The following is a 23,546-nucleotide window of genomic DNA, read 5'->3' as shown; positions in this document are numbered from 1 at the left end:
ATCTGCATACAACAACTCCCATGGTAAACCCTCCTTTACATTCTGAGCCAGCACCTCCATCACAGCTACAAATAGTAGTGGACTTAGTACCGACCCCTGATGCACTCCCACCTTCACCTCAAACTCACCACTGTTCCCGTCCTTCGTCCTTACAGCTGTGCGCGCTCTTTTGTACATCGCCATCACTACTCTGATCAACCATTCCTCCACTCCTAACTTCCTCAATTCCCATGAGATGTGCCAAAACTTATTTATTTTTAATTTGTGCAGTTATTTTGTATTTCAACTTTAATTTTGCAGAGCCATGTTTTGCAGATCTGCAGCGTAAAGTGAAGATTGAATCTGAAGGTTTTCAGTTTGAAGATTCAAAGGGTAAGTTTTTCATGAAAGATTCCAATTCATGCCGAAGGTAAAATTTTTATTTTCAAAACTGAAGACGTAAGCTCATTAAAAAAAAAAAAAAAGCATTGTCAGTGTTATTTAAATTGGAGACAAAAAGCCTGTGTATGGATTTTTTTATTATTATTATCCAAGAGTGAGGCTTATGGAAGAGCTAGGTTAAATTGGCAGAGGGGTAGTGGGCCTACAATGGGGCACAGCCAGCAAGATAATAAAGGAAAAGAGTGGTTTGGGAGGAAACGCAGTAACCTGCAAGTAATAACATTGGGTTAGGTCGAGTTAATGGGGGTAGAATACATCACGAGTAAGGGTAGGTGGTGATATGACGCAAGATGTTATTGCACTGCTGGCCTGAAGCCCTGGAAGGAGTGTGATTGAACCGCCTCTGGAATGCAATGGCACAAATGAGAGAAAAAAGGATCAAAACAGTTGAGATGCGTGGTATGCCTGGATTTTTGGTAGTTTCACCAGGAGGGTTTAATATGAGTTTGTGTGTCCTCGAGGCACGGGAAAGTGTCAGATGGCGGAGAGAGAGGAAGAGAAGAGGAAGCTAGACTGGACGGAGAGGTGGTTTAAAGAAGAGAAGTCACAGATGACCGGTCTGCGAAGTGATAAAAATGGTCCTTTGGCTTTGCCCTCATCATGGGAGGTGCCAATAATAGAGATTTTTGAGATTTTTATACAGCAGTGGAGTATGTACACCAGAACAGTGTGCAGAGTGAGCAGTGTACTATTATCATGTATCAATCAGGAGTGTTGCCATGGTAACCCCAGGGACCAGACACTGAGTGGATACATATGACGTCCATGGTGACAGGGTAGGACTGATTAATTACTGGGGCTGGAACCCGTACTGATGGACACAGTTGACCTTATAAACCTGAAATAAATATCTGAAATAAACAAAGGCTTATACTTGTCTTTCACATCCAACCCAATTCAGTTTACTGCCTGAAAACAACTTAACATCTACATCCTTACAATATTTGTAGAAAATCTGGAAGTAAATATATGATTACAGGCTAACCTCAATATATCACTATTCAATATATCACTATATTGGATATTTCACTTTTATTCAATGGATCCCAAATTGCCCATTTCCTTATTATTAGCATATAAAATGTCCCTATATATTGCTATTCACTTAGTGTGGACCATTTTCATGGACCCCGTCCATTGTGATATATCGAGGCTAGCCTATATTATGGTAAAATAACCATAATCAGTGACTCTTGGAAATATTCTGTTAGCTGGAAATATTATTAACTTATTATGGATGGCTTTTAATGGAATATTTTCATGATATATGACTTTGCTTAATTACTAAAAAGCGCCAATTGGCCAAAATGTTAAGATGGAAAATAAATGGACGAAGCTACTCCTGTGGAAAGGTTATCATATATTAATTTGTTCATACTGACCCCACAAACATTTTAATACCACTTAAGTTTTGCCCCAAATTTGGTACCGATTTTCTGTCTGGCCCATGGACTATATGGGAAAGATGAATTGTAGACTGAAGTTGTTAATAGGATTTTATAGGAACACAAACTTTATTCCGAGTCTCTAATGAGATGTGTTTGCAGAACTTCGCATTATGAAGGTTGAACCTGAAGCACTGGAAGCTTTGGATCAAAAAGGTGATGACAGTTTTGAACTCGCTCTTTAAATTTATTTTGTTGCCTATATTGTTTTGTGAATCACTTTGTGGACATTATATGGTATTGCTGAATGTATTCAACAGCACTGCTTCTCAATGCTGTGCTTTTGCCATGATATTTTGTTGGGGGAGAGGGAGTGGGTATATTTGATGGTCAGGAGGGGAGGGGAGGAGGGAAAGCAGATTGCATGGCAATTTGCACTTCAGAAGTTTGGTTAATGTAGCTTTGTGGGGAGATCGTGAGTAGGTTGTTTGTTGTACACCGCACCTTTCCTATGCCATCTCCAGGCATTGCAAATCGTCATTGCCGGGCACCGAAGGGGGCACGGCAGTGATGCACGCTGAAAGGGAGTACTCACTTTTCACTCTGGTTGTTTGTTTGTTTGTTTGTTGTACACCGCACCTTTCCTATGCCATCTCCAGGCATTGCAAATCGTCATTGCCGGGCACCAAAGGGGGCTCGGCAGTGACGCACGCTGAAAGAGAGTACTCAGTTTTCACTCTGGTTTCTTGGTTTCTTGTTTTCTTTCTTGCTTTCTTGCTTTCTTGCTTTCTTGTTTGTTTGTCCGGACGATATCTCAGCCATCCTTTAAGCTAGGAAGCTGAAATTTCGGCACAATAGTGAGCAAGTCCTTTGTCAAAAACGGTATTTTTTTTTTTTGATTAATCAATAAATTGAGGAGTTATTTAATTATTAGCGATTAATTAAGTACTTATTTAATTAATCAAATTTCCTTTCTCTTCTGACCATTAACTCAGGCACCTTTTGAGTTAGGAAGCTGATATTTGGACATGCCAATGACCAGGTGATTTAGCTGCAAAGGATATTTTTGATTTATTAATTAATCAATTAATCGATTAATTATGTAATTATTTGATTAATGACAAAAAAATTTTTTTTTTTAAAGTTACAGATTCTGATGAAATGGTGGTGGTTTATGTGTTCTCTGACCGAATTGATTAATAATTTAAATTTTTTATGATTATTATTTATTTATTTTCATTATTAATCATTTATTTATTTTCTTTCTCATTTGGCCAATATCTCAGGCACCTTTTGAGCTGGGAAGCTAATATTTGGACATGAGTGACCAGGTGATGTGGCTATCAAGGATATTTTTGATTTATTGATTAATCAATTAATCAATGTATCGATTAATTATTTAATTATTCGATTAATTACTAAAAAAAATTTTTCCCCCCCAGTTACAGATTCTGATGAAATTGTGGTGGTTTATGTGTTCTGTGACCGAATTGATTGATAATTTAATTTTTTAATGATTATTATTTATTTATTTTCATTATTAATCATTTATTTATTTTCCTTCTCATTTGGCCAATATCTCAGGCACCTTTTGAGCTGGGAAGCTAATATTTGGACATGACAGTGACCAAGTGACGTGGCTATCAAGGATATTTTTGATTAATTGATTAATCATTTCATCGATTCATTATTTATTGATTAATCGATGAATTACTTCTTGATTAATCAATTAATTATTTATTTTTTTATTAATGACTTATTTGATTAAATTTCTAAAAGATACATCTTTGGATGAAGCACTAGTAGTTTAGTTATGGTATTAGCCAATTGATTAAGAAAATATTTTGTGATAATCTTTTATTGATTTTAATTATACAATTAATCAATCAATTAGATGTACATCTCTCCCTCCCAATGCAGCCTCTATGAGCTGCACTGCGGTATTGCAGGGCGACAGAGGCACCCCGGCAATGCCGCGCTGTAGGATATTTAATTATTTGGCATGGGGGCGGTGTACTTTGAATGTATGTGTACTTGTTTGTTTTCTTGGTTGTTTTCTTGCTTGTTTTCTTGCTTTCTTGTTTGTTTGTCCGGGCGATATCTCAGCCATCCTTTGAGCTAGGAAGCTGAAATTTTGGCACAGTAGTGAGCAAGTCCTCTGTCAAAAACGGTATTTTTTGTTTTTTGATTAATCAATTAATTGAGGAGTTGTTTAATTATTAGCGATCAATTAAGTACTTATTTAATGAATTAAATTTCCTTTCTCTTCGTACCATTAACTCAGGCACCTTTTGAGTTAGGAAGCTGAAAAATGGACATGCCAATGACCAAGTGATTTGGCTGCAAAGGCTATTTTTGATTTATTAATTAATCAATTAATCGATTAATTATTTAATTATTCGATTAATGACAAAAAAATTTTTTTTTTTTAAAGTTACAGATTCTGATGAAATGATGGTGGTTTGTGTGTTCTCTGACCGAATTGATTAATAATTTAATTTTTTTATGATCATTATTTATTTATTTTCATTATCAATCATTTATTTATTTTCTTTCTCATTTGGCCAATATCTCAGGCACCTTTTGAGCTCGGAAGCTAATATTTGGACATGAGTGACCAAGTGATGTGGCTATCAAGGATATTTTTGATTTATTGATTAATCAATTAATCAATTAATCGATTAATTATTTAATTATTCGATTAATTACTTTAAAAAAAATTCAGTTACAGATTCTGATGAAATGGTGGTGGTTTATGTGTTCTGTGACCGAATTGATTAATGATTGAATTTTTTAATGATGATTATTTATTTATTTTCATTATTAATCATTTATTTATTTTCTTTCTCATTTGGCCAATATCTCAGGCACCTTTTGAGCTGGGAAGCTAATATTTGGACATGACAGTGACCAAGTGATGTGGCGATCAAGGATATTTTTGATTTATTGATTAATCGTTTAATCGCTTAATTATTTATTGATTAATCGATTAATTATTTATTGAGTAATCAATTAATTAATTATTTTTTTATTAATGACTTATTTAATTAAATTTCTAAAAGATACATCTTTGGATGAAGCACTAGTGGTTTCGTTATGCTATTAGCCAATTGATTATGAAAATATTTTGTGATACTTTTATTGATTTTAATTATACAATTAATCAATCAATTAGTGCACACCTCTCCCTCCCAATGCAGCCTCTATGAGCTCCACTGCGGTATTGCCGGGCGCCAGAGGCGCCCCGGCAATGCCGCGCTGTCGAATATTTAATTATTTGGCACCGGGGCGGTGGACTTTGAATGTATCTGTACTTGTTTGTTTTCTTGTTTTCTTGCTTTCTTGTTTGTTTGTCTGGGCGATATCTCAGCCATCCTTTGAGCTAGGAAGCTGAAATTTCGGCACAGTAGTGAGCAAGTCCTTTGTCAAAAACGGTATTTTTTGTTTTTTGATTAATCAAATAATTGAGGAGTTGTTTAATTATTAGCGATTAATTAAGTACTTATTTAATGAATTAAATTTCCTTTCTCTTCGTACCATTAACTCAGGCACCTTTTGAGTTAGGAAGCTGAAAAATGGACATGCCAATGACCAAGTGATTTGGCTGCAAAGGCTATTTTTGATTTATTAATTAATCAATTAATCGATTAATTATTTAATTATTCGATTAATGACAAAAAAATTTTTTTTTTTTAAAGTTACAGATTCTGATGAAATGATGGTGGTTTGTGTGTTCTCTGACCGAATTGATTAATAATTTAATTTTTTTATGATTATTATTTATTTATTTTCATTATTAATCATTTATTTATTTTCTTTCTCATTTGGCCAATATCTCAGGCACCTTTTGAGCTCGGAAGCTAATATTTGGACATGAGTGACCAAGTGATGTGGCTATCAAGGATATTTTTGATTTATTGATTAATCAATTAATCAATTAATCGATTAATTATTTAATTATTCGATTAATTACTTTAAAAAAAAAATTCAGTTACAGATTCTGATGAAATATTGGTAGTTTCTGTGTTCTGTGACCGAATTGATTAATGATTGAATTTTTTAATGATGATTATTTATTTATTTTCATTATTAATCATTTATTTATTTTCTTTCTCATTTGGCCAATATCTCAGGCACCTTTTGAGCTGGGAAGCTAATATTTGGACATGACAGTGACCAAGTGATGTGGCGATCAAGGATATTTTTGATTTCTTGATTAATCATTTAATCGCTTAATTATTTATTGATTAATCGATTAATTATTTATTGAGTAATCAATTAATTAATTATTTTTTTATTAATGACTTATTTAATTAAATTTCTAAAAGATACATCTTTGGATGAAGCACTATTGGTTTCGTTATGCTATTAGCCAATTGATTAAGAAAATATTTTGTGATACTTTTATTGATTTTAATTATACAATTAATCAATCAATTAGTGCACACCTCTCCCTCCCAATGCAGCCTCTATGAGCTCCACTGCGGTATTGCCGGGCGCCACAGGCGCCCCGGCAATGCCGCGCTGTCGAATATTTAATTATTTGGCACCGGGGCGGTGGACTTTGAATGTATCTGTACTTGTTTGTTTTCTTGTTTTCTTGCTTTCTTGTTTGTTTGTCCGGGCGATATCTCAGCCATCCTTTGAGCTAGGAAGCTGAAATTTCGGCACAGTAGTGAGCAAGTCCTTTGTCAAAAACGGTATTTTTTGTTTTTTGATTAATCAAATAATTGAGGAGTTATTTAATTATTAGCGATTAATTAAGTACTTATTTAATTAATCACATTTCCTTTCTCTTCTGACCATTAACTCAGGCACCTTTTGAGTTAGGAAGCTGATATTTGGACATGTCAATGACCAGGTGATTTGGCTGCAAAGGCTATTTTTGATTTATTAATTAATCAATTAATCAATTAATCGATTAATTATTTAATTATTCCATTAATGACAAAATATTTTTTTTCTTTAGTTACAGAATGTGATGAAATGGTGGTGGTTTATGTGTTCTCTGACCGAATTGATTAATAATTTAATTTTTTATGATTATTATTTATTTATTTTCATTATTAATCATTTATTTATTTTCTTTCACATTTGGCCAATATCTCAGGCACCTTTTGAGCTTGGAAGCTAATATTTGGACATGAGTGACCAAGTGATGTGGCTATCAAGGATATTTTTTATTTATTGATTAATCAATTAATCAATTAATCGATTCATTATTTAATTATTTGATTAATGGCTTGGCTGGCGGACTTCCTCTCTAGTCGTCGTCAACGTGTGGCCCTGAATGGGTTTCTCTCATCTCCTCTTCCTGTTCAGGCTGGAGTTCCCCAAGGCAGTGTTCTGGGCCCCGTGCTTTTTCTGGTCTTCATCAATGATCTCTCTGACTCTCTCGAAAATCCTCTCTATCTCTTTGCTGATGACTCCACTCTCTGCCGCTCCATTCCTCTTCCCTCAGATCGGCAGTCTGCTGCCTCCTCACTCTCTGAAGACCTGGACAAAATCACAGACTGGTCAAACAAGTGGAACATGTCTTTCAATCCTGACAAATCTCACACTCTTACTATGTCTCTCCGAAAAGATCGACTGGACAACCCTCCCATCTACTTTCTCAACAATCCTCTCCAAGAAGTTCTGTCGCTCAAGATTTTGGGTCTCACTATCTGCCATGATCTTTCTTGGGAAAACCACATTTCCAAGCTGGCCTCCAAAGCCAGTCGCCGACTGGGCATCCTGCGTCGTGCGAAGTCCTTCCTCGGCACACCTGAGCTCCTCACCACATACAAGGCTTTCATCCGCAGCTCAATGGAATACTGTTCTCCCCTATGGGCCGGTGCTCCTGCCTCACACCTAGCTCGGCTTCACGCTGTTGAAACCAAAGCTTTCAGAATTATTGGAATCTCCCGCGATGAAGCTATCTCTGAGGGCCTTTCACTCACTCACCGCAGGCAGGTAGGTGGTCTTTCTGTCTTCTACCGACTCCTCTCCGGCCTTGCACCCCCAGCTCTCTCTGTGCTCTGTCCCCCAAATATTCCTACAGGTCGCACAAGATCTGCCAGCAACCCTCTGATGGTTAAACTGCCGAAATCTCGGCTCTCCGCTCACCTTCACTCTTTCATTCCTCTTTTCTCCCGCCTCTGGAACAAACTCCCTCACTCCCTTCAATCCCACTCCTCCCTCCAGGTCTTTAAAACAGCTGTTCACCACCATCTCTTATCTTCCCCCATCCAAAACCTTGATCTTTTCTACCCCCGCTAATTCACCCCAGATCCACCTTGTTTGAAATTCCAACTTCTTTCCTGGAAGTCCTGGCAGTGTCCATATGTTTTATACCTCTCCCACTGCCCCCTTCCCACGCCCCCCCCCCCAAAGCCCTCGCCCTCTCTCAGATCTCTCGATGTCTCCATGTCTCTCGGTCCCTGCTCTCAAATGTTGTGTTTGTGTCCTTCCCCCTCTCTCCCCATCTTGTCTACCGCTCCCTATGTTATATGTTTTATGTGTCGGTTTGTCTTTCTGTGTGTTCATGTGATTAATGTTCGCTCTTTCACGAGCCTCGATATTGTATACAAAAAAAAAAAAAAAAAAAAAAAAAAAAAAAAAAAAAAAAAAAAAAAAAAAAAAAAAAAATTACTAAAAAAAACAAAAACTTTTTTTTTCAGTTACAGATTCTGATGAAATGGTGGTGGTTTATGTGTTCTGTGACCGAATTGATTCATAATTTAATTTTTTAATGATTTATTTATTTATTTTCATTATTAATCATTTATTTATTTTCTTTCTCATTTGGCCAATATATCAGGCACGTTTTGAGCTGGGAAGCTAATATTTGGACATGACAGTGACCAAGTGATGCTTTTGAGTTAGGAAGCTGATATTTGGACATGCCAATGACCAGGTGATTTGGCTGCAACGGATATTTTTGATTTATTAATTAATCAATTAATCGATTAATTATTTAATTATTCGATTAATGACCAAAAAAATTTTTTTTTTTAAGTTACAGATTCTGATGAAATAGTGGTAGTTTATGTGTTCTCTGACCAAATTGATTAATAATTTAATTTTTTTATGATTATTATTTATTTATTTTCATTATTAATCATTTATTTATTTTCTTTCTCATTTGTCCAATATCTCAGGCACCTTTTGAGCTGGGAAGCTAATATTTGGACATGAGTGACCAAGTGATGTGGCTATCAAGGATATTTTTGATTTATTGATTAATCATTTCATCTATTAATTATTTATTGATTAATCGATTAATTATTTATTGAGTAATCAATTCATTATTTAATTTTTTATAAATGACTTATTTAATTAAATTTCTAAAAGATACATCTTCAGATGAAGCACTAGTGGTTTATTTATGCGATTAGCCAATTGATTATGAAAATATTTTGTGATAATCTTTTATTGATTTTAATTATACAATTAATCAATCAATTAGTGTACACCTCTCCCTCCCAATGCAGCCCCAATGAGCTGCACTGCGGTATTGCCGGGCGCCGGAGGCGCCCCGGCAATGCCGCGCTGCAGCATATTTAATTATTTGGCATGGGGCGGTGTACTTTGAATGTATGTGTACTTGTTTTCTTTCTTGTTTTCTTGTTTGTCCGGGCGATATCTCAGCCATCCTTTGAGCTAGGAAGCTGAAATTTCGGCACAGTGGTGAGCAAATCTTTTACCAAAAACTGTATTTTTTGTTTTTTGATTAATCAATTAATTGAGGAGTTATTTAATTATTAGCGATTAATTAAGTACTTATTTAATTAATCAAATTTCCTTTCTCTTCTGACCATCAGCTCAGGCACCTTTTGAGTTAGGAAGCTGATATTTGGACATGCCAATGACCAGGTGATTTGGCTGCAAATGCTATTTTTGATTTATTAATTAATCGATTAATTATTTAATTATTCGATTAATGACTAAAAAATTTTTTTGTTTTTGTTGCAGATTCTGATGAAATGATGCTGGTTTGTTTATGTGTTCTATGACCGAATTGATTAATAATTTAATTTTTTAATGATTATTATTTATTTATTTTCATTATTAATCATTTATTTATTTTCTTTCTCATTTGGCCAATATCAGGCACCTTTTGAGCTCGGAAGCTAATATTTGGACATGAGTGACCAAGTGATGTGGCTATCAAGGATATTTTTGATTTATTGATTTATCGATTAATCAATTAATCGATTAATTATTTAACTATTCGATTAATTACTAAAAAAAAATAATTATTATTCAGTTTACAAGTTTATTCAAGGCGAAGAAGTCTGACCATGTTACTCTGCTTCTTGAATCTTTACACTGGCTGCCTGTCTTTGCTCGTGTGCAATACAAAATTTGCACACTATGTTATAAATCATTGTGTGGAACGGGACCTCACTATCTCTCCGATTTGCTCACTCTCTATGAACCTCGGCAACGGCTTCGTTCAAGCGACGACTCTATGACCTTCGAGCCGCCGCGCACCAGCACCAAGTCGTTTGGCGAGAAATCCTTTTCCTTTGCTGCACCTCTGCTCTGGAATGACTTGCCTTCCTCTGTTCGACATGTTGACTCTCTTCCTGCCTTTAAAACCTCCCTCAAAACCTATCTGTTTCACAAGTCTTTCAAAGTCTAAGTCCTGTTTTCCCTTTGGTTTGAGATGGGACAGAGATCGAGAGTATGTCTGTGGACATGTGCGGGGGAGGGAGGGGAGGAGGAGGGGGAGTACACATCTGTGGGTTTTGAATGGGGAGGGAGAGGAATAGGGCAAGAGTGAAGGTGTGTCTGTGTGTGTGTGTGTGTATGTTTGTGTATGTGTGCGCGGTGTGTGTGCGTTCGCATGATAATGTAAAGCGCCAAGAGGGTCGTTTACTCTGCTTGATGGGGCTATATAAGACTGAAGCGCGGTGCTACGCGCGCTACTTGTATAGCAAGGAGGAAGCAGACAACGCGGTAAGTTCAAAGAGTCTTTATTACAAGAACTCCACTGTAGCACTCGAGCGCTCCGGGCTGCGCGCCCGGTGTATATCCCGCGGCCACGCCTACCCCTTGGGCGTAGCCGCCGCCCACTTGGTGCGTGGAATGATGCCATCACGCCAGTGAGCTTTCGTGTCCGCCACACGCACCCCCCCAGAATTCCCGCGCACCTGGAGGGCCCGTTTGCGGGGCAAACGGATGACCCGGCCGAAGCGCCCTCTGGCGGCTGGCGGGGTGCAGGGATGCCAGCTGGGATGCCTCCGGCTGCACCCGGGATGGGTGCAGGACCGGGGGGCGGCGTGCCGGCGGCCCTGGGCGGTGCCGGGGGTCCGCCCGCAGGGGGGGCAGCCACAACGCGGGGGCCGAGCCACCGGCGGTGGGTGGTCCACGTCGAGGTGGGCTGGCATGAGGCGATCCACTGAGACGCGGTCGGGAGTACCGCCGATGTCCAAGGTGAAATGTTTCACCCCGGTCTCCACCACACGGAAAGGCCCGTCGTACGGGGGCTGCAGTGGTGTCCGGTGGGCGTCGTGCCGGACGAAGACGTACTCCGCGGTGCGAAGCTCCGGGGCGACATGCGTAGGCAGGTGCCCGTGGTGCGCCGTCGGCACCGGGGCGAACCTCCGGGCGGTCTCCTGCAGCGCGGAGCGCTCCTGCGCCGCGGACCATGGTGCCGTGGGGTCGGGGAGGAACTCGCCCGGCACCCGCAGCGGTTGTCCGAAGACCAACTCCGCCGCGGATGCGCGCAGGTCGTCCTTGGGCGCCGTCCGGAGGCCCAGCAGGACCCAGGGGAGCCTGTCGACCCAGCCGCCGTCGCGGAGGGTGGCCCGAAGCGCGGCCTTCAACGAGCGGTAGAACCGCTCGCACAGGCCGTTGGCCTGGGGGTGGTAGGCCGTGGTTCGGTGTAGCTGGACCCCGAGCCCCCGCGCGACTGCCCCCCAGAGCTCCGAGGTGAACTGGGGGCCGCGGTCGGACGAGATGTCCGAGGGGGCGCCGAACCGGGCGACCCAGGTGGCGATGAACGCCTGCGCGACATCCGCCGCCGCCGTCGTTGCCGCCAAAGGCACGGCCTCCGGCCACCGGGTGGTGCGGTCCACCATTGTCAGGACATGGGTGAAACCCCGCGAGGGGGGCAGAGGTCCCACCAGGTCCACATGCACGTTGTCGAACCTACGTTCCGGCACCGTAAATGGGGCCAATGGGGCCAATGGGGCCTGGGTGTGCCGGTGCACCTTCGCGCGCTGGCACACGAGGCACGTCCTGGTCCAGCCGCGGATGGCCTTCTGGAGGCCATGCCAGACAAACTTGTCAGCGACCAACCTCTGGGAGGCCTTCGTGCCCGGGTGGGACAGGCCGTGGATGGCGTCAAAAACCTGGCGCTGCCCGCGGGCACGATGGGGCGAGGCCGCCCGAGGGAGACGTCGCACAAGAAGGCCGTGCCCGTGCCGTCGAACGGCACCTCGGTGACGCGGAGGCCCGTGATGGTGGTCCGCAAGGCCGGGACGCCGGGGTCGGCGGCCTGGTCCGCCGCCATCCGGGCATAGTCGATGCGAAGGTGGACTGCGTGGGCGACGGACCGGGAAAGGCAATCCGCCACCGGGTTGTCCTTCCCCGCGACGTGCCGGATGTCGGTTGTATATTCGGACATGGCCGAGAGGTGACGCTGCTGCCGGGCCGACCACGGCTCGGCGACCTTGCCCATCGCGAAGACCAGTGGCTTGTGGTCGACGAAGGCCGTGAACACACGGCCCTCCAGCAGATGGCGGAAGTGCCTGACCGCCAGGTGAAGCCCGGGCAACTCGCGGTCGAAGGTGCTATAACGGCGTTCGGGCGGGCGAAGCTGCCGGCTGAAGAACGCCAGCGGTGGCCAGGCACCACGCACCCATTGCTCGTGCACCGCGCCCACCGCATAGTCCGAGGCGTCGGTGGTGAGGGCGATCGGTGCATCGGGCGCCGGGTGCGCGAGCATGGTGGCGTTAGCCAAAGCGAGCTTGGCGCCCGCGAACGCCGCGTCCATCTGCTCAGTCTAGGTAACGTCACCTTTGCCCGGCTTCCCTCGGAGGGCCTCGTGCAAGGGGCGCAGGAGCTGGGCGATGCGGGGCAGGAACCGATGGTAAAAGTTTACCATGCCCAGGAACTCCTGGAGCCCCTTGATCGTGCGGGGGCGCGGAAACCCCTTCACCGCCTCGACCTTGGCCGTTAGGGGGACGGCCCCGTGCCTGGTGACGCGGTGCCCCAAAAAGTCGATGTCGGCGACGCCGAACCGGCACTTGGCGGGGTTCACGATGAGGCCATGCTGGCCCAGACGTTCGAAGAGCGTGCGGAGATGGTGTAGGTGCTCTTCGCGGGACGCGCTGGCGACGAAGATGTCGTCCAGGTAGACGTAGACGAAATCCAAGTCGCGCAAGACGCTGTCCATTAGTCGCTGGAACGCCTGAGCCGCATTTTTCAACCCGAAGGGCATCCGAAGAAATTCGAAAAGTCTGAATGGCGTGATGACCGCCGTCTTTGGGATGTCCTCCGGCCTGACGGGGACCTGATGGTAGCCACGTATGAGGTCCACCTTTGAAAAGAAGGACATGCCCGCCAACCGGGCGGAGAAGTCCTGAATGTGGGGGACGGGGTAGCGGTCGGGGGTGGTGGCGTCGTTGAGGCGCCGGTAGTCCCCGCATGGTCGCCATCCCCCGCCGGGCTTTGGCACGACGTGGAGCGGCGACGCCCAAGCACTCTCGGAGCGCCGCACGATGCTGAGCCGCTCCAGCGTAGCGAACTCCGCTTTAGCTACCGCGAGCTTCGTCGGCTCGAGGCGGCGTGCCCGGGCGTAGACCGGTGGCCCGGCGGTGGGGATGTGGTGTTCCACCCCGTGCTTGACGTCCCCCGCCGAGAAGGTGGGCCGCGTGAGGGCCGGGAAGCCGGCGAGGAGGCGGGTGAATTCATTCGCTGCCGGAAGCGTACAGATGAACCTGGCCGGAACCAAACCGCTCAGCAAGCCGCTCGGCGAGCCGCTCGATGAGCCGCTCAACGAGGCGGGCAGCGCGCAAGCGAGCGAGCTGAACGTCTCAGCCTGGACAAGCCTTCTGTGCTTTACGTCCACCAACAGGCCATTGGCACAGAGGAAGTCCACGCCAAGCAGTGCTATAGGCACGTCGGCAGTGACGAATGACCACCGGAAAACCTGCCCTCCGAACCGCACAGAAAGGCAGCGTTTTCCGTGTGTGCGAATGGACGTACCGTTGGCAGCAAGCAGCGCGGGGCCCCGGCCCGCGGTCTGCTTGTCGGACGTACCGGCGGGAACGACACTCATCTGCGCTCCCGTGTCGCACAGGTAACGGCGCCCGGATAAGGTGTCCGTGATGAACAGTAGGCTGTTTGAACGGCCGGCGCTCAGTGCCACTACCGAGGGCCGGCCCGGGCGTTTCCCGACCTGCCGAATGAGCACGGCGGGCGACATTGCCGAGCCTCCTGGCCGAACTGGGCGTGGAAAAAACACCAGGTTGGCGGCGGAGGCGGCGGGGGCCGCGGTTTTCTCCGCGGCGGAGGTGGTGGGCGGGGCGTGGTGGCGGCCGCGAGGTGTGCATCAGCATCAGCCTCGGGATTCGCGACGGCTGCGCCAAAACTCGCCTGCGTGTCCAAAGCCACGAAGAACCTGTCGGCCTCGGCAGCGAGAGCTCGGGGTTCCGTCGTCGCAGAACCGGCCAAGGCGAGGTGTACTCCTGCCGGCAGCTGGCAGCGAAATAACGCCCGGAATAGAGCGTTCGGGGTTTCGTCGCCCATCAACGACAGCATATGGTCCATGCGGACCGACGGTCGCGTGTCACCGAGCTCGGGGAGGTCCAGGAGGCGGTCGGCCCATGCGTCCACCGTGAGGCCGAACGTGGCGAGGAGGAGACGCTTGATCGCCTCGTACCTGCCGTCGGCCGGTGGGTTCCTCAGGACCGACACGACGCGAGCGGCCGTGCCGGGCCAGAGGGAGGCGACCACGTGGCAGTACATGGTCTCGTCCACCGTGATGCCTCGAAGTCGGAACTGGGCTTCTGCCTGCAGGAACCAAACTTCGGCTTGAGCCTCCCAGAACTCGGGGAGTTTGATTAGGACCGCGTTGGTTGCCATTGCTGTGGCGGGTTCGGGTGATCAGCGACGGCTGACCAGAACGTCGGAGGGTCACCAATGAAGCGCGGTGCTACGCGCGCTACTTGTATAGCAAGGAGGAATCGGACAACGCGGTAAGTTCAAAAAGTCTTAATTACAAGAACTCCACTGTAGCACTCGAGTGCTCCGGGCTGCGCACCCGGTGTATATCCCGCGGCCACGCCTACCCCTCGGGCGTGGCCGCCGCCCACTTGGTGCGTGGAATGATGCCATCACGCCAGTGAGCTTTTGTGTCCGCCACAAGACTTTATTATTATTATTATTATTACAGATTCTGATGAAATGGTAGTGGTTTATGTGTTCTGTGACCGAATTGATTAAGAATTTAATTTTTTAATGGTTATTATTTATTTATTTTCATTTTATTTATCATTTATTTATTTTCTTTGTCATTTGGCCAATATCTTGCCCTCTCTTCGATTAAATCATACCTCTCTGACAGACGCCAGTTCATCTCCATCAATAACTGCAAATCCCCCACTGCTCCCCTCCCCCAAGGTGTCCCCCAAGGTTCAGTTCTTGGCCCCCTCCTCTTCATCCTTTACCTGTCCCCCCTCGGTCACTTAATCCGCCGTCATGGTCTCCAATTCCACTGCTTCGGCGATGACATCCAGCTTTTCATCTCCACCAAGTCCGTCTCCACCGACACCCACTCTATCCTGACAAACTGCATCTCTGAAATAAAATCCTGGCTTCAAATCAACTTCGTCAAACTTAACTGTGATAAATCTGAAATAATCATCATTGGCCCAAAAACGCTCACAAAATCCACCCATAACTTTGCCCTCAACATCGACGGTATCCCAGTATCCACCTCCCCTCTCATCCGGAATCTTGGCGTCATCTTTGACCAAACCCTCTCCTTCGACAAATACACTAAACAGATCACAAAGACAGCCTTCTTTCACCTGAAAAACATCGCCCGTCTCCGCTCATCCCTCTCCTCCACGGCTGCAGAAACCCTCATCCACGCCTTCATCACCTCCCGTCTGGACTACTGCAATAGCCTCCTCTATGGTACACCCTCAACAATCACCAATAAACTCCAATACATTCAGAACTCCGCTGCCCGTCTACTCACCCATTCCCGGACCCGTGACCACATCACCCCCGTCCTTTACAAGCTTCACTGGCTCCCCATCTCCCAGAGAATCCAGTACAAAATCCTCCTCTTGACCTACAAAGCCCTCCATAACCTGGCCCCATCCTACCTGGCTGACCTCCTCTCCAGACACACTCCCACCCGCAACCTCCGCTCTGCTGGTACCAACCTCCTGACCCCCCCCCCCCCCCCATCCCAACCAAATTCAGATCCTGGGGGGACAGGGCCTTCTCCATCGCTGCTCCCACCCTCTGGAACTCACTACCTCACACCATCAGAGACTCCTTCTCACTCACCACATTCAAAACATCACTCAAGACCTACCTGTTCAGCACTGCATTCAACATTCAACCCACAGCATTTAACCCCTGACTATCACTTCTCCTTCTCCCTCCTTTTGCTTTAAATATTTCCCTATTGATTCTTGTCTTTTTGCAATTGTTGTTTTCATGTTTTGTTATGCATTATGTTTTGCACTCTGTCAAAGCGCCTTTGGGCTTCATGAAAAGCGCTATACAAAATAAATGAATTATTATTATTATTATTATCTCAGGCACCTTTTGAGCTGGGAAGCTAATATTTGGACATAACAGTGACCAAGTGATGTGGCTATCAAAGATATTTTTGATTTATTGATTAATCTTTCAATCGATTAATTATTTATTGATTAATCGATTAATTATTTATTGATTAATCAATTAATTTTTTAATTTTTTATTAATGACCTATTTAATTAAATTTCTAAAAGATACATCTTTGGATGAAGCACTTGTGGTTTAGTTATGCTATTAGCCAATTGATTAAGAAAATATTTTGTGATAATCTTTTATTGATTTTAATTATACAATTAATCAATCAATTCGTGTACACCTCTCCCTCCCAATGCAGCCTCTATGAGCTGCACTGCGGTATTGCCGGGCGCCAGAGGCGGCAGCACGGCAATGCCGCGCTGTGAGATATTTAATTATTTGGCATGGGGGCGGTGTACTTTGAATGTATCTGTACTTGTTTGGTATTATTTTTCAAATGTATATGTTGTGATGAAAATAACTTAGGGGGTAAAGGGATGAATTAATTCGACAGTTATCTCATGAATGTTCCCATTCGTAATCTCAAAATCACCCGATTAGCCATCAGGAATGATTGTGGAGACAGTCCCTTGTCCTCCTGCCAGCCCTCTATTTTCTCTATTACATGTGCTTTCCATTTCCTCTCCACTCTATTTATTTTCCCAGCCATGTGCACGCTGTTATGGTGGACGATTTGGCGTGACCCTTATTGTGTGACATCACGATGGCCGGTGCTCTGTGCTCCATAGGTCACGTTACGAAAAACGAGGCGAGTCGAGGAGGTTTGGTGACCTCATACACCAAGGCATTAAAAACCCATCACCTGAGCATTCACCTCTCGTTGGTCATTGGTTCACCAGTCATGGGCAAGTCATAGGTTGGAGATGGGAACCAGTCAGAGGTTTATCTGTAATTCTTGGGGGAAATGCCAGGGGCATAAAAAGGCCCCTTTATATAAGGGTATGTGCCATGTGGCAAAGTATAGAAAAGAAGGGACATTCCATAGCTTGTAGAAAATGCCAAAGAATAGAAAAGAAGGGACATTCAAGAAATCTTGTGTGCATGCTGGACTACCCTTGTGTTCTTAGGAGGAACCAAGTAATGCTCTATAAAAGTTCATATAAAGGGGCGCCCTACATACTGTCGTGCAACTCCGATTAACATCAGAGTTGCGTATAGCCTAAACGGTCTTATTGGAGGCAACTACCCAAACACGGATTCGGCTGTGGCCGCGCGGGAGGAAGAAGGGAAATGGAGGCTGCGGCGAAAGCACTTAACTGCAGCACGCCGGCGTAGCTCCGGTCCTGTGAGAGGAAATTAACTCAAGCGGCACAGGTTTGAATGGGGATGCAAAATAATACTTGTAAGGGTTTATTCAAATGAAAAAGGCAGGACAGGAAAATGCGCGCCGATAATAAAATAAGGTAGCTAAATTGGGATCTCACACACAACAGATTTCAAACACGGGACTAGGGAGATGAATACGAAAATAAAAACGTCCATTAAGTACAGTGCATTCAGAAAGTATTTAGACCCCTTCACTTTTTTCACATTTTGTTATGTTGCAGCCTTATGCTGAAATCGTTTAAATTTATTTTTTCCTTCATCAATCTACACTCAATACCCCATAATGACAGAGAAAACAGGATTTTAGAAAGTTTTGCAAATTTATTAAAAAGAAAAAACTGAAATATCACATTTACGTAAGTATTCAGACCCTTTGCTATGACACTTGAAATTTAGCTCAGGTGCCTCCCATTTCTCTTGATCATCTTTGAGATGTTTCTACACCTTGATTGGAGTCCACCTGTGGTAAATTCAATTGATTGGACATGATTTGGAAAGGCACACACGTGTCGAAATAAGGTCTCACAGCTGACAATGCATATCAGAGCAAAAACCAAGCCATGAGGTCGAAGGAACTGCCTGCAGAGCTCAGAGACAGGATTGTGTCAAGGCACAGATCTGGGGAAGCCTACAAAAAAATTTCTGCTGCATTGAAGGTTCCCAAGAACACAGTGGCCTCCATCATTCTTAAATGGAAGAAGTTTGGAACAACCAGGACTCTTCCTAGAGCTGGCCGCCTGGCCAAATTGAGCAATTGGGGGAGAAGGGCCTTGGTAATAGAGGTGACCAAGAACCCGATGGTCACTTTGGCTGAGCTCCAGAGATCCTGTGTGAAGATGGGAGAAACTTCCAGAAGGACAACCATCACTGCAACACTCCACCGATCTGGGTTTTATGGCAGAATGGCCAGACGGAAGCCTCTCCTCAGTGAAAGACACATGAAAGCCCACAGAATCTTGTTTCTCACAGTCTGAGAGTCCTTTAGGTGCTTTTTTGCAAACTCCAAGCGGGCTTTCATGTGTCTTTCACTGAGGAGAGGCTTCTGTCTGGCCACTCTGCCATAAAGCCTAGATCGGAGGAGTGTTGCAGTGATGGTTGTCCTTCTGGAAGTTTCTCCCATCTCCACACAGGATCTCTGGAGCTCAGCCAAAGTGACCATCGGGTTCTTGGTCACCTCTCTTACCAAGGCCCTTCTCCCCCGACTGCTCAGTTTGGCCGGGCGGCCAGCTCAAGGAAGAGTCCTGGTTGTTCCAAACTTCTTCCATTTAAGAATTATGGAGGTCACTGTGCTCTTGGGAACCTTCAATGCAGCAGAATTTTTTGTAGGCTTCCCCAGATCTGTGCCGCGACACAATCCTGTCTCTGAGCTCTGCAGGCAGTTCCTTCGACCTCATGGCTTGGTTTTTGCTCTGATATGCATTGTCAGCTGTGAGACCTTATCTAGACAGGTGTGTGCCTTTCCAAATCATGTCCAATCAATTGAATTTACCACAGGTGGACTCCAATCAATGTGTAGAAACATCTCAAAGATGATCAAGAGAAATGGGAGGCACCTGAGCTAAATTTCAAGTGTCACAGCAAAGGGTCTGAATACTTATGTAAATGTGATATTTCATTTTTTTCTTTTTAATACATTTGCAAAACATTTTAAAATCCTGTTTTCTCTTTGTCATTATGGGGTATTGAGTGTAGATTGATGAGGGAAAAAATAAATTTCAACGATTTCAGCATAAGGCTGCAACATAACAAAATGTGAAAAAAGTGAAGGGGTCTGAATACTTTCTGAATGCACTGTAATTGGGTACGCGTAGCTCGGTCTTAGCTGTCTTGTCGTCTTCAATTCCTGGCCTGGAAGAATCCTCCATCCGCCTCGCACGCCCCGCTAGGCCCGAGCCAACGCCCTCGCCGCTGCACACGAGGTCCGTGCACCAAGCTCCAAAGCACCACGAGGTCCCACAGCAGGACAGCGAGCTCCACTCGGGCTACACCTCAGCCCAACTCGGGTCGGGTCTCTGAACTGCGCTGCCAGGAATCCAACTGCTTGGGATCAACTACTGAACTGCGCAATGGCGTTCGGCAACTGCTCGGGCTCAACTCTCGAATTGCGAACTGCAGACTGCCAACTCCGCTTGGGCTCTCTGCGCTCAACTGAACTGCTCTCTGCACAACTCCACACGCCGAGTCTCAACTGCTCGGGATCGCACCGGGACTGTAACTCAACTGCTTCTTCTGAACTCGACTCCTCTCAACTGCCCAATGGCGTTCGGCTCTCGGTATTATCTCCGGCCGATGACGTCAACTTTGGCGCACTGTCCTGCCAATCAGAGCCTCCCCCGGCTTGTCCAGGGGCATGCCCACTGCGCCACTCTCACTCCCGTCCCCTCTTCCTTGGTCTCAGCACGTGCTATGCGAGGCGGGTACGCCTCTCGGAGGTGTAAATGGTGGCGGCCAATTGTGGCGGTGTCCTCAGTCATGTCAGGGGGGAAGGGCGTCATTAATGTTGTACTAAAGGTCCTAACTAGTGTCTACGTGGTCTGCAGTGCCATAAGGGACAAAGGTTTGATTACCAGGTGAGACATACAAGGGTGCTACTCATTTACCCCTATACTACTTAACACGAATCTCCTGGTAGATTCACAATCGTACATCTTAACCGACAAAATGCCTAAACACACAGAACTTATTACAGGTAGATTCCCTATCGTGACAGTTGAAGCATGTTACCTACTCAGATCTACTCTGCTCTACATAGATCACGACCCAAATTCGTAACAATACACTACCGGTCAAAAGTTTTAGACCACCTCAATTTTTCCAGTTTATATTGAAATTTACGCAGTTTAATGTCCAGTGAATAACCTGAAATGGTACAAAGGTAAGCAGTAAACTGCTCGAGGTTAAAAAAAAAAAAGTTTCAGTTAGCAAAACCAGGAAAATAATGTAAATTGCAAAGTTATATTGTAAAAAAAAGGCCTTCTTCAGGGAACAAGTAATGGGTCAACAACTTACAGCTATTCTGCAGCAATATAAGTAAATTAAGCCTTGAAAGTTGATGCAAACAATTCCTACAGGTGTCCCAACCTCTGCTAATTACTTCATTACAAACCCCCTGTCTGTATAAAAGCAGTATTGGAACAGACTGTTATTACACCCTCTGAAGCATTATTTGCACAATGTTGCACTGCAGGAAGTAGTATATTGGAAACTGGAGGAAACTCTGACAGGAAGAGGTCTGGCAGACCCAAAGACACAACAGAATCAGAAGACAAGTTTCTGAGAGTCGACAGCTTGCGTGTTAGGCGACTCACAGGATAACAGCTTCAAGCACAGCTTAACACTGGTCGAAGTAAGCAAGTCTCAGTTTCAACTGTGAAGAGAAGACTTCGAGCTGCAGGTTTGACAGGTCGAGTGGCAGTAAGAAAGCCATTGCTTAAGATGGCAAAATAAGAAAAAGAGGCTTGCCTGGGCCATGAAGCATCGCCAGTGGACACTACTGAAGACTGGAAGAAGGTCTTATGGACCGATGAATCAAAATTTGAAATCTTTGGTTCATCACACAGGGTTTTTTATGCCGTCGAGTAGGCGAAAGGATGGTTCCTCAGTGTGTGACACCAACTGTCAAGCATGGAGGAGGAAGCGTGATGGCCTGGGGCTCTTTTGCTGGATCCAGATTCGGCGACTTGCACAGAGTGACTGGCACCCTGAACCAAAAGGGCTACCACAGCATTTTGCAGCGCCATGCAATACACTCTGGTATACGCCTAGTTGGTCAGGGGTTCATCCTACAGCAAGATAATGACCCTAAACACATCTCCAGGCTATGTCAAAACTACCTTCGAGGAAAAGAACAAGACGGTAGGCTTCAAGTCATGGAATGGCCAGCACAGTCTCCAGACTTAAACCCCATCGAGCTGGTGTGGGATGAACTGGACAGAAGGGTGAAAGCAAAGGAACCTACAAGTGCAACACATTTGTGGGAACTTCTGCAACAGTGTTGGGAAGAACGCCCCGAACAATATTTGATTTCCATTGTAGAAAGAATGCCACGAGTGTGTTCGGCGGTTATATCTGCAAAAGGTGGCTACTTTGCTGAGTCAAAAATGTAAATTATATTTTGTTAAACAAAATGATTCGATGATTTCTTTTTTTATCTCCAATTGTTTATTTGTTCTATGCTTAATTTCAGAGTACATTGAGACATTAAACTGCCTAAATTTCAATAAAAACTAGAAAAATTGAGGTGTTCTAAAACTTTTGACCGGTAGTGTATATAGATGAAAACCCATCAGTACGCAGTTTTCTGTGTTCCTTGAAAACGAAAACATAAGATAATAATGTGCATGTGTGTGAAATCGAATTTGTTAAAAATTTTAAATAAAGTCAGTACCGGTATGTAATATGTACCAACCAATTGCAGATATGTTGGGTGTGATGTATTCTTCGGGACAAGCATTGGACAAGCGCAATGTGTGTACACATTATCGGCAACAATTGGATTAGATGAAAGATTTATACACATGTGCAATGCAGTCTATTTTACCCGTCCCTTTTGGACCATAACTGCACATTACATAAACTTGCAAGTGTTGACATTGCAGACATATTGGACAAACGTGATATGTGCATGATGACTACTGATGATAACTAGAGATGATGGATGAACTGTATATGTTTACCTACTTCTGCAATAGAATAGAAAACCAATATTATGTATGGCGTTTTAATTTTTTACAGAAAAATGAAGGACTGCAAAGAGGTCCTTTTGAAACCAAGAGACTGTAACTGCATTGAAAATAGATTTACTTCTTTAAATCTGTTTAAATCAAATTGGTGCCCCTTTATATGAACTTTTATAGAGCACTAGCTGAATGCACCCGGCGTTGCCCGGGTTCTTTTTGAATGAATTTAATCTTCTGTCCTAAAAAAAAAAAGGAATAAAACGCGGCCTTGCGAAGCAGCGGAGTTTGACTATCCGGCCGTGGCCGCATTTCGTTCATTTTCTACTATAATTCAGCTTTTACTCACGGCCGTAGAAGATTGACTGTTGTAATTCAGCTCAGCTTTTAATTACGAAATGGGACAAGCCTGGCCGAGGTGGCCTCGACCGGCCTCACCACCTAGCCTATAACCTTCCAGGAGCCCGTCCCGACATTTTTTGTTTCAGAGGTTTCCTCCTATCTTTCACTGTTAAGGAGAATAGCGTGTGCAGACAAACAAACAAACAAACAAACAAAAACTTTCTTTTATAAGTATGAAAAGAAGATAGAAGACAGATAGATAGAAGATAGATAAATAGAAGATACAAGATAGAAGAGGATTACTAGGCCTGATGGAAGCCTCTCCTCAGTGAAAGACGCATGAAAACCCACTTGGAGTTTGCAAAAAAGCACCTAAAGGACTCTCAGACTGAGAAACAAGATTCTGTCGTCTGATGAAACCAAGATTGAACTGTTTGGCTTCCGTCTGGCCACTCTGCCATATAGCCCAGATCGGTGGAGTATTGCAGTGATGGCTGTCCTTCTGGAAGTTTCTCCCATCTCCACACAGGATCTCTGGAGCTCAGCCAGTGACCATCGGGTTCTT

The 23,546-nt window shown here is 44.6% G+C and overlaps 1 protein-coding gene across 5 annotated transcripts in view; it reads left to right on the top strand.

Annotated features, from left to right (window-relative positions):
• The window catches only part of LOC137421399 (uncharacterized), a 65,973-nt gene that overhangs the window by 24,452 nt on the left and 17,975 nt on the right, over window positions 1-23,546 (top strand). For 4 of the 5 annotated variants that reach the window (XM_078782939.1, XM_078782897.1, XM_078782991.1 and 1 more), the window contains exons 2-3: window positions 316-372; window positions 1,989-2,042. In XM_078782939.1, the coding sequence (XP_078639065.1) occupies window positions 316-372; window positions 1,989-2,042 (111 nt within the window). Of the gene's footprint in view, window positions 1-315; window positions 373-1,988; window positions 2,043-23,546 lie in introns of those variants that run through there. The other variant, XM_078782865.1, reaches the window with a different exon arrangement.

Source organism: Myxine glutinosa, chromosome 1 (genome assembly GCF_964187855.1).
Source record: "Myxine glutinosa chromosome 1, kmMyxGlut1.1, whole genome shotgun sequence".
Taxonomy (NCBI): Eukaryota; Metazoa; Chordata; class Myxini; order Myxiniformes; family Myxinidae; genus Myxine; species Myxine glutinosa.
Note: the sequence above shows the minus strand (reverse complement) of the source record. Positions and strands in the feature narration are given on the sequence as shown.